The sequence below is a fragment of the Belonocnema kinseyi genome, chromosome 2, assembly GCF_010883055.1.
Source record: "Belonocnema kinseyi isolate 2016_QV_RU_SX_M_011 chromosome 2, B_treatae_v1, whole genome shotgun sequence".
Classification (NCBI taxonomy): domain Eukaryota; kingdom Metazoa; phylum Arthropoda; class Insecta; order Hymenoptera; family Cynipidae; genus Belonocnema; species Belonocnema kinseyi.
Genome location: NC_046658.1, coordinates 108,674,218 through 108,686,349, shown reverse-complemented (window position 1 = coordinate 108,686,349; position 12,132 = coordinate 108,674,218). Strand labels below are relative to the sequence as shown.

The window sequence follows — 12,132 nt, the reverse complement described above, 5'->3', positions numbered from 1 at the left end:
TAACTGGAATAGTTGATATTTTAACCAAAAACATGAATTGTCAATCAAGAAAATACATTTCTACCAAAAACAGGAATTAAAAAAAAATTAATTCTCAGCAGAAAATGTACTTGTTGATATTTCAAACAAAACAGATTTTAATTATAAATCAAAGCCAGTTGAATTCTAACAAAAATAATAACTTTCAAACAAATATTTGAATTTTCAACTAAAAAATATTCATTTTCAACCAAAAATAGAAAAGTTACATTTTTCAGTTAAAAAAATTAATTTACAACAACAAAAAAACACGATATTTCAACATAATTCATGGATTTTATACTAAAAAGAAAGATAAATTTTCAACCAGAGATGAACATTTAACTCAAATAATGGAATATTTAACTGAAATAGTGGAATTTTCAGTTACAAAAATTAATTTACAACAACAACAAAATGTTTAATAAAATAAATCAATTTCGACTAAAGAGATAAATTTTCAATGAAAATTGTGAATCTTTAAACAAAAAAATGAATTAAAAAAGAAAGAGTTTCACTTTCAATCAAGTAATTGAAGTTGCAACCGTTAAGGAAAAAAAAAATTCATTTGAGACCAAACTGCTGCATTCGCAACCAAATAGTTCAACTTTGAAAAAAGAGAACATTTCAATTATCAGTTAAAAAATAAATGTTCAACCAAACAAATTTTTTAACCCAAATAATGTATCCTCAAATAGAATTATTGAATTTTTAATTGTAGAAGGTGAATTATCATCTAAAATGATAAACCTTCAACTGCAATATTTGAATTTTTAACCAAACAGATCAATATTAAACTAAAATGATGAATCTTTAACTAGAATAGTTGAAATTTCAACCAAACAAAAGAAAACTTTCAATCAAAGTGATGATTTTAACTAAAATAGTTCAAATTTCAACCAAAAAGATGAATTTTCAACCAAATATTTTAATTTTTAACTGAAATTATAATCTTTCAGTTAAAAAAAAATTATTTTCAATATAAATTAGCATTTTAAACAAAATAATTTAACTTTTAACAAAAAAAATCTTAATTCTCAACAAAAAAAGTAATTGTTGGTATTTCAAACAAACCAGATTTTAATTATAAATCAAAGATAGTTGAATTCTACTAAAAAGAATAATTATCAACCAAAAAAAGAACATTCAATTTTTTCACTTATAAAATATTAATTTCCAATAAAAAACGATATTTCAACAAAATAGTTAAATCCAGTAATATAAAGCTACTTTTACAAGTCACAAAGCTTTGTTATTTAATTTTATATTAAAATTGGACAACAATGAAGACATCCTCTAGAAAAAAATTCTAGAGATTCTAGGATTCCCAGGTAAGTAGACACCCTGGAGATTCTCTATTCCATATTTTTTTTAATTATCTACTATAAAAATCGCATTTCATCCTTAAGTAAATATTATAAAAATAATACTGGATCAAAAATGTTGAAAAGACTGAATTTCACATTCATTTCTTTTCCGTTTTGCCATGAGTGTGCACTTTACCTCCCCACTTCTTTACAAATTCTGAGACAGCGAACTTTCTTTGACAGCCTTTGTAGTTCATGTAGCGTATTTTTCCAAATATGTCTCTTTCCTTCCAGCCTTGATCATGAATTCCACAAATTGACCACATACAGCCTGAAAAAAAACATTTTCAATAACTTTAATCAAATGTAAATGTAATAATACAATAAAAAATACGCTTTTAAGTAAGGAGCCGTCCATAAAATAAATTACAAATCAAGGGAGAGGAAGGGTTTCAACCATCAATTACGGTTTAGAAAATATGAGGAGGGGAGGGGTTAATGAAAGTAACGTTACGAACTTAGACAACATTTAGAACGTTTCCTCATTAAAAATTTGAACAAAGTTTGGAAAAGATGGACATTTAAAGGTACAGTTCAATAACAACTTGATATTTTTCAAAATTATTTTCGATCTGTTTCGGTCTTGTCATCTTTTTTGTTTAAGAATTATTTTTCCCCGGTTTTCAAGAAACTTCCCCTTTTTCTTTGTTTTCCGCTTGAATGCGGACTAAATTAATAAAACCTAATATGAAAATTCAACTATACTTGATTTAAAGTTAATTTTTGTATTGAAAAGTCTACTTTTGGTTACAAATTTTACTATTGGGAATGGTTAAACTGCGATATGCCACCTAGCGACGAAAATCCGAACTAGAAAGAATAGGTACAATTTTAAAGATGCATTTGAATTTAAGCATAAAAGTGTTTTAACTTGTTTTTTCGTGGAACTTAAAGTATTTATTGGATACTGAAAATAAGTCTTTATCGAAAACAAAGGATTTTATACATAATTTACATCTTATGCAGTGAAAAAACAGATATTTTGCACAAAATATTTTTCTGAATAAAAAACATTTCTTTTTTCCTATTAATTGTGATTTTCAACACATTATAAACTTAAATGGATTTATTTTGAAGCAAAAATGAACTCAAAGTAAATTTTTATTAATTTATACACGAAATATTTACTATTTAAAAATCCGATCTAAACGTTAGGTTAGACTTCGTAATTCAATTTCAATCGTCTATTATTCGTATTCTTTGCATAATCCGGATCAAATTTTCGGTAAATCCAATAATTTAAGTTTATTTAAGCTTAAAATTCATTGAAACTTACATGAAATAGTAAAATAATTGATTTTTTTAAACGTTTTTGACAAAAATGTGTTTTTTCATTGTAAAAGATAAAAATTCTATCTAAAACGACTGGTTTTTGATGAAGTTTTTTTTTAGTATTCAATCATTGTTTTAAACTTTACAAAACAATTTTAAAAACACTTTTATGCAAAAATTAAGATACAGCTTTAAAATTGTACCTACTCTTACTGGTTCCAGTTTTCGGCAGAAGATGGAGAAATGGTCGACCACCATTCCTAATATAGTTGAAAATTTTATTATTTCGCTGAAAATGAAACTATTTTGTTGAAAAATCATGTTCTTTGCTTAAAAAATCAATTACTTTCTTCAATTTCGTTTCATTTATTGTTGAAATTTTATCTTTTTTCGTAAAAATTTAGCTATTTGATTAGAAACTTATCTTTGCTGGTTAGAAATTGATATTATTTATTGAAAATTCAACTATTTGATTTAAAATCCGTCTTTTTCGCTAAAGAATTACAATTTGAACTCAAAATTTTAATATTCCATTTTTTATTGAAAATTTATATTTTTAATTGAAAATTCATGCATTTTGTTGAAAATGCATGCTTATTGGTACAAAATTAGTCTTCTTGGTCAAAAAATTAAAACATTTTTGTTAAAAATGCAATTTTTTAGTTAAAAATGTTTTTGTTTTTTGTTTTTTTTTATTATGCGCTTCGTTGAGAACTCATTTTTCTTGGTTTAAAGAATTTGTTAAAATTTCATTTTTTTTGTTTGAAGATGTATCTCTGGTAGAAAAGTTTTCTACTTTTTTGAGAACTCGTTTCATTTTTGATTCAAAATTAATGTTTTTAACCAAAAATGTACCTATTCTATTTTTGGTTAAAAATTTATGTTTTCTATTGGAAATTAATATATTCTAGTTGAAAAATCGTCTTTTTGGTAAAAAATTAATATTCTGGGTTGAAAAATCATGCTTCTAAATTAAAAGTGCAACTACTTGGTTTAAAGATAAACTAATTTCTTAACAATTCATTTTATGAGTTGAAGATTCATCTCTTTGGTTGAAAAGTTTAAAGATTAATCGTTTTAAATTGAAAATATAACTATTTCATTTTTGTTGGAAAACTTATACTCTTTACGTAAAAATTCAACTATTTTGCTAGTCATCTCTTCTGGTCGAAAGTTCAACTCTTTTGTTGAAAATTCCTCCTTTTTTATTGAAAACTCATCTTGCATGGTAAAGAAAGACATATTTCTTACTTGAAAATGAACTATTCGGGTTGAAAATTCAAGTTTGTTTTAAAAAAATCGCCTTTTTGGTTTCAAAATTCTATTTAGTTCAAAATACAACTGATTTTGGGTGGAATTATACTTTTTCTGTTTGAAAATTTGACTATTAGGTTAAAAATGTAACTCTTTTGTTCATAATTTAATTATTGTATTGAAAATTCAACTATTTTGTTAAATTCATCTTTTTTAGTGAAAAATTTAACTTTCTGGTAGAAATTCGTCCTTTTTTATTGAAAATTCATTTTTTATTGTAGAAAAGTCATATTTCTTATATGAAAATGTATCTGTCTTGTTTGGATATGCACTTGTTTGTTGAAAATTCAAATGTATTCAAAAAAATTGATCTTTTTGGCTTGAAAATTTAACTATTTGTTCAAAAGTTGAACTATTTTGTTGAAATTTCATCTATTTTTCTTAAAGTTTCACATGTTTGGTTCTAAATGCAATTGTTTGGTTAAACATTATTTTTTTGTTAATAACAATGATTTATTTTGGATTAAAAATTCAAAAATATGGTTAAAAATGTAATATATTTCTACTTGAAATCTTAAGTTTATAGACGGCCTCTAATTTGAAAGCTTTAGAGGCAGCTTTTCTTTGAAGAAACAAATTGTTGAATTATAATCTTTCTCAGATTTTAATAAATATAAACGAACCAACGTATCCATTTGGATCACAGCCATCCATGCTGTATCTATCATTTAAATAAATGGCCCATTTTAATGCATCCTCAGGAGATTCGGTCCACTCAAGAATTTTTTTGGCCCAATACATTCTGAGAAATCCATGCATTTTTCCATATTCCACTAGCTGATTTTGAGCTGCGTTCCACAAGTCATCGTGTGTTAAAGATTTTTCAAATTGGTCCAGACTGTAGATATATTCTCGCTTATCTTTTCTGTAAAAAAATGATAATATTATTTTTTTAACTTATATTTTTTAGGAGACGTTTTAGGGAGATTTAAATCAATGTTATTAAACAAAAATGGTTAAAAAGTGCAATAAAAAGATAGGATGTAAATTTTTTAAATAATGAAATTTCTGGAACCAGAAACAATAAAGGAAATAGAATAAATAGATATCAAACTATGGGGCCATTAAATTATCGATGTTAAAAAACACTATTCTTATTCCTAATTCTCATTTTTTAAATAATTTTAACATCCATTTTAATTCGAAAATATGCTTTCGTGTGCCAAATTTAAGAAATATCCCTTGTATTCTAGGAAAAAGTTGCAAGACAAGCTTCCAAACAAAACATATTAAATTCAGTAAATCGACTTATATTTTGCTAAATATCTCTTCAACTCGGTTTTTTTTAATTTTGGAATTTTATCAAATTAACAAATTTTGCGTTATAATTTTCTTTAATCATTTTTAAAATTTTAGGAAATCATTTGCAATACTTTAAAATATTTTTCAATTTTCTCTTCATGGCTTTCATAAATAAAAAATCATTTGAAATTTGCCCATGAATCTTAAAAGTGTTTTTTTTATTCTCTTGAAACTTTTGACAATTCTTAAAACGCTTCTAAATTTTGTTTTAATTTTTTTTGAAATTTTCAAATCTTGAATTATTCTTTAATGTTTGAAAAACTTCTTAAACTTTTAAATAATATCTTTTAAAATAATTCAGTTTTCCTACAATTTTCTTAAAAACGGCAACATTTTGAAAAATTGTTAAAATCTTCCAGAAACTTTTTCGACATGTTTTGAAATCTCACAAACCTAAAAAAATTATAATTAATTCTATAAACTAGAAAACTGATTGTCCGTATCCATCATTTCACTCAAAAAAATCACCGCAAAATCTTTTGGATTATATTTTGTCAATTTTTTGAAATTTTTGAAATCTAAAAAGCTATTTGTTCGAAATCTTCAGAACTATAAATTTTCTTTTAGATTTTTTACAATAGTTTCAAGCTTGCAATTATTTTGAAATATTATGAAAATTTCGAAATATCTCTTAATCTTAATGGCATTTTCTTTAAAATTTTGTAATCTTTCAAAATTGAAAATTTAGACTTATTAATTATTAATATTTTTTTTTAAAATCATTCAGCTAAATATCTTTAAAAATAATAATTAAGTTTTCCTATAATTTTTTTTAAACATAAAAATTAAAGAAATTGTTTTCAAACTTTGATTGAAAATTTTTTTCAAATACATGCATTGAAATCTTCAAAACTTAAAAGTCATTCTTTGAAATACGACTTAAATCCCTTTAAGTTTTTCCAGAAAGTGCATACACTTCTCACATCCAGATATTCTAAGTTTTTGTCCATAATTTCATTTTTTGTGTCTCTTTTTAAGTGTAAAAAAGTTTACAAATTATAGCGTGATAGTAATTTGTTAAGAACAGAATTTTTTGTCATTATTCAAAAATAATTTACAAATGTGATTTTCTCTTTTATCAATAATTTTGCGCATTATTTAGAAATACATTTTAGCATGCAATTAAATAACTTGAATATATTTAAATTTTGATTTATAAAGTTGATGGACTTAAAATGTGGCACCTGGCTCAAATTTTAATTCCCGCTTTTATTTTTATTCCTGGGTTTCCCTGGGTTTCGAGATTAGTAGACACTATGTATTAGTTCTATGAATATTATCTTAGTAATTTTTAATAGTATATCATAAATATTAATTGATATAATAAGAGGGTACGCATCATTTTAATCTAGTAAATTTTTTTTTAAAATCTTTCATGAAATGAATAGAACAATTTAAGGTTTCAATTACAGATATCAAATGTATTTTTTTTTTTATCGAAAAGGAAACTTTTTTACCATATAAAAGATGAATTTGCAATTGAAAGGAAGAATTTTCAACAAAACTGTTGGATTTTTACGGGAGTAATTAAATTTTCTACCCACAACGAAGAATCTTTAACCAAATAGTCGAATTTTTACATAAAAATGATTAAATTTTAACCAAAAACAGTTGTATTTTCAATCAAATACCTAATTTTTTTACCTAACAAATCAAATGTTTTAGAAAACAGTTGACTTTTAAACACAAAAAGATGAAATTTCAACAACAAACGTTCATTTTCAGTAAAGAAAGATGCATTTTAAACCAAATAGTTAAATTCCTAACAAAGAAAATTAATTTTTAACCTAAAAGATGAATTTCCAATCAAATAGTTAATAAATCTTCAAGCCAAAAAGACGAATTTCTTTAGAAGACAATTGAATTTTCAACACGAAAAGTGGCATTTTTAACAAAAAGATCAAATTGTCAACGAAAAATGATATCGTTGATAAAACAGCGAATTTTTAAAAATAGTTCACTTTTTAACCAAAGAATTGCATTTTCAAGAAAATGCTAAATTTTTCAACAAAATGGTGAATTTTTTACCAAATAGTTGAATTTTTAACGAACAAATATAAATTCTTATCAAAAACTTTAATAGTTGCTATTCCATACAAAAAATATGAAATTTATACCAAAAGAGATTAAGTTTAAAACAAAAAAGACGAATTTTCAAACGAATAGTTGCATTTTTAACAAAAAAGATCAACTTTCAAACAAAAATGTAACAGTAACATTTTCAGTAAATATTTAAAGTTTCAATTAAAAAATTAATTCTCAGACAGTTTCATTATTTTCAATAAAGAAGGAAATTTCGACAAAAAGATATTAATTTTTACACCAAAAAGACGATTTAGAAAGAAAAGTTAAATTTTCAACCAAGAAAGATTTCAGCTCAATTATCAATATTAAAATATATATAAATTTTCAACATGAAGTTAATTATCAAACAAAAAAGTTGACTTTTCAACCAAAATGGATGAGTTTTTAACAAATATTTGAATTTGCAACCAAAAAGGATTAGTTTTAATAAAATTGTCGAGTTCGCAATCATGTTATAAAACTTTTAATTTAAAATATAATCGTCTGGAGGGAAAAATTGAAGAAAATAGAAACATAAACACGAAGGAAATAAACTTAATTTGCAAAATAGCCTATCTTTTCCCTGACAAATTTTTAAAGAATTTTAAGCTTGTGACATTTTTTAAATATAATTTTTTATTAACAGAATAAAACAATTTCAAATAAAAGTTTTAAAATTTCAAATATATTATCACTTGACAGTCATTTAAAGTGCCTCTTATAGAAATTACCTGACTTGCAAGCTTTTTTTCGAAATCCCTGACTTTCTCTAACCAACAAATTTCTCTGATTTCCAGATTTTCCCTTATCTACAGCCAACCTGAATAGAAAATAAAAATAAAAAAATTCTGATCAAATTAAATAAAAAATACTTTACCGATGAGCATCGAGGGTGTCAATCGCCCATTGATATGCTCCTTTAATGGAATCATAGTGTTCGTTGTAAAAGCAGAAATTATCTGCAAGCTCACTTCGGATAATAGCTTCTTCCATAAAAGCCTCAATTGATTCTTTATGTTTCTTTTTGAATTTTTTAGCTTCCAAAATGCATCTTTGAACCGATATCATTCCAAAATGAAACCAGGGTGACAAATTGCTCAAAGCATCAACAGTTGGATCGTTTCGCTTGGTATTGTAAAGATCCAAACGATCTTTTAAAAAAGATTCAAGTTCCAAAATTCCACCTTTGTAGCCTGGTTTGGCCCAAGTGACTTCGTCCACGGTTCTATCAACCTTTAGGACTTTTAATGTCGTTTTCCAATCAGTTTTTTCAAGATTTTGTTCACTTGTGTGAGGATGATTTATTACTGGTGGATATGGCGTTAAAAACTCGTCTAATTTCGAATTTATTTTGTTGCGAATTGTACGTGCTGAATATTCTTGTTTGTCTGAAGTAACCCAACAAGGCACAATATTATGAGCATCCACCTACAACACATTTTTTAAAACAGTTTTTTTTAATATGATATATAATAGAGTTTAAATAACACTTAAATAATTATATAATCACCTGGCAAAGAGGTACATTTTTTGGAAGATTTTTTTTCAAATCATTCACCCAAAACATCGGCAATTTCAAAGGAAAAAAGTCGGTAACGACCGCTCCCATTTTGTAATTTTTCACGAATTCCAAAAGTGCAGAATTTGGTTCGCCATGTAAAAGAGTGAAATTAATGTTTAGAGATTTTAACTCTCTTTCAACTTCTTCTAAACCCTTCAAGAGAAATTTGTAATGACGAATTGTTGCATCAAGGAACTTTGGTAAAATGCAAAAGCAAACGTGAAGAGGCACTTTGTTTTTCAAAGCTATTTTTTGAGTGTAGAGAAGGGCCCAATTATCTAAAAAATAAGTTTCTAATTAAGTTAATTTCTTGTCGATGTTAATTTTTTTTTAATTATTATATACCTTGCACTCTAGAATCTCGAAACATCCAATAAACAACTCCACGACAGTTTTTAGCAACTTCGTCAAGTTCTGTTAGAATTCTGATCCTTTTCTTGTTAAACTTGAAATCCAAGACTGATTCTCCTGCCTGAAATCCATTAAAATGTTTTGAAATATTTAAATTACATTTTTTAGAGGGATCTAATATAGAAACCGAGAATATTCGTTCTTACATTTTTTCTATCTTCTTCTATTGCTTCAATAAAACTTGACGTCCGAGCTTTTTTTGCTTGACTTGAGTCACTCATTTTGTAATATGTAATTGGATTGTTCCCACTAGAGATGAACTTGAAGAATAAGGTATAGAAATTCCATTCACTGTCTGAAAAATATAAATGTTATATAAACAATTTAATTCAAATAATTTATGTTATTCACATAAGTTTTCGCAACTGAACGTTTAAAAATTCATCAATTTCAAGTTTTTAAATTAAAACAATTACCGTTTCATATTACTGGATTTTACAAAATCTTTATATTATTTTTATACGGCACCGAATGAATATAAATTCAGTTTATTTACAGGGTATCTGTATAACTTCATTTTTTAAATTCCCTGACATTTCCTCAAATAATTTTTCATTTTCCCCGGTCAATTACATTTAAAGTCGGAAATTCTAATATTGTGACATTTTTAATACAAAATCTTTTATAAGTGGAACAAAATACAAAATTTAAATTTATAAATTTTTAATTTATTATTCTCAGGGATCACAGTTTAATTTTTGTTTAAGTGACTAGCTTCAAGCCCAAAAAGTGACTAAAAGTGACCAATATGAAATAATAATTTAAATAATGTTCTTTTAAATTTAAAATAATTCAAATAAATTGGAACAAATTTTTTAATCCGAAAAATTACACTTTATTCAGTGAAATTAATTGAATTGAAAAAATGAAAAGATTCATTGCATTGAATAAGTTTAAAATGAGTTTAGAAAAATTCGTAGAAATAAAAAAGAATTTGAGGAAATTCCTATGTACAAAATCTACAAAATCCATTTTATTGAGTGGATTTAAACGATTTCGAGTGAATTAAAAAAAAATCAAGAAAGGTGCGAATTGAAAATAATTTAAAAGCATTCAGGATAAATAAATGAGATTTCAAGATGAATTCCAAATGAACTCAATTAAAGTGGAACCAAATGCTGATATCTTGTAAAATGTATTTAAACACCTTGAGAGCTTTTAATACCCTTACTATAATTAAAATCCTCGGAAAACTCATAAAATCCCTTGAAATCTTTTTAAATATCTTAAAAACGTATACATCCTGTAAAATCGTTCCAAAATCTTTCCAAATTCTTGAAAATGCCCCGGAATATTCTAAAATACATTAAAATATTTAAAATCCCTTACAATATTTTGCAATCCCTTTCAGTTCCTTAAATCTCATAAAAATTCTTTGGAATATTTAAAAATACCTTCAAATATTTTAAATACTTTGCAATTTTTTGAAATACCTGAAAGCTTTTTAAAGCTTTTGCCTTGGAACTGTTAAAAATACCTTAAGATATTTAAAATACTTCATGATATTTTAAAATCCATTACATCTTTTTAAAGCTCCTAAAAAATTCTTGAAATTTTTAAAAGAATCTAAATTTTTCAGAATTCTTTGAAATTGTTTTAAATCACTGAAGACCTCGAAAATTTGATAAAATCCGTTGCAATTCTTTTAAATTCCCTAAAACCATATATAGATTTGAGGAAAAAAGTTACTTTTGCCTAATCTACAACTATCTTGTATTCAATAAAAATAATTATATTTCAATCTTAAAAATCCTTTTGAATCCCTTTAAATTATTAAAGTCTATTTGAAATTTCTTGAAATATTAAAAAATATTCCAAAGGAATTCAGGAGAATTCAAAAAAGGTGTATACCTAAATTCGATAGTGGCTATTATATCTAACAACCCATGGCTTAATTTATTGAATAAAAGTCACTAAGATCACCTTTTCAGATTGAAAAGTGAATACAGTGACTTTATCTTGCAAAATTATCTAAAAAGTCATTTGCGACAAAAATGACTAAAATTAACGTTTTTTCTTCTTCAAAATTTTCTAACTTTTCCCTGATTTCCAGGCTTTTCGCGACCTACGGCCACCCTTTATTCAATGAAAACAATTTAATATTTTCCTAATTATTACTTTTTAATTTGTTTGTAAAGTATTTTCAAATTGTAATAGCAGAAGCAGAGATTTGGATTTGAAGAAATGCATTACGGAGAATATAATCTCTGTTTTAAAGTGGATAGATATGAATTTTACATAAAGTAAGATGAAATTCTATCTCCTATCAAGTATCTGCTACGCCTTTACGGGTATTACACAACGTTATGGAGATGATTGCTAGATATAAGGTAGTTTTATGCATAGTTTAGTGCTCAACCAAACTGCTTCCTTAGTGGGAATTGATTTTCCGGAACAAAGCGTTTGATTGTTAAATTGCATATTTTAGTACTTTGACTTACAATTTCACATCTACAAACATAGAACGATATAAATGTCAAATTTTAGTACAAAGGTAAAGTAAAAATAAAACTACATTTAGAAACTAAAAATTCAAATAAACAGTTGAAAAAAATATAGTATATAATTTATATTAAGTTTGATAAAAGTAGATGATTTTAATGAACACTATAAAATATTAAAGTCCTGCAATTTTTAAAATGAATTATTCATAGGGTTTATTATTATTATTATTAAAATGGAAACCCTAATGGACAATGATTCGGACATGTTGAGAGAATACCAAATGAACGACTAACGAAACAAGTATATCAAGGTAAAGTAAATGGCAGCGTGCCCAGAGGTAGACCGCGGAAAGAATGGTTAGAATGTGTGAATGAGACC

General features: G+C 25.4%; 1 protein-coding gene across 1 annotated transcript in view; it reads right to left on the bottom strand.

Moving 5' to 3' along the window:
* Nucleotides 1–1,223: 1,223 nt before the first annotated feature.
* The window catches only part of LOC117167405 (deoxyribodipyrimidine photo-lyase), a 15,196-nt gene continuing 4,287 nt past the window's right edge, over nt 1,224–12,132 (bottom strand). The window contains exons 2-7 of the mRNA XM_033352304.1: nt 9,456–9,604; nt 9,244–9,370; nt 8,848–9,176; nt 8,215–8,765; nt 4,595–4,836; nt 1,224–1,656 (exon numbers count right to left, since the gene is read on the bottom strand). Of these exons, the coding sequence (XP_033208195.1) occupies nt 1,484–1,656; nt 4,595–4,836; nt 8,215–8,765; nt 8,848–9,176; nt 9,244–9,370; nt 9,456–9,530 (1,497 nt within the window). The 5' untranslated portion in view covers nt 9,531–9,604 and the 3' untranslated portion in view covers nt 1,224–1,483. The remainder of the gene's footprint in view (nt 1,657–4,594; nt 4,837–8,214; nt 8,766–8,847; nt 9,177–9,243; nt 9,371–9,455; nt 9,605–12,132) is intronic.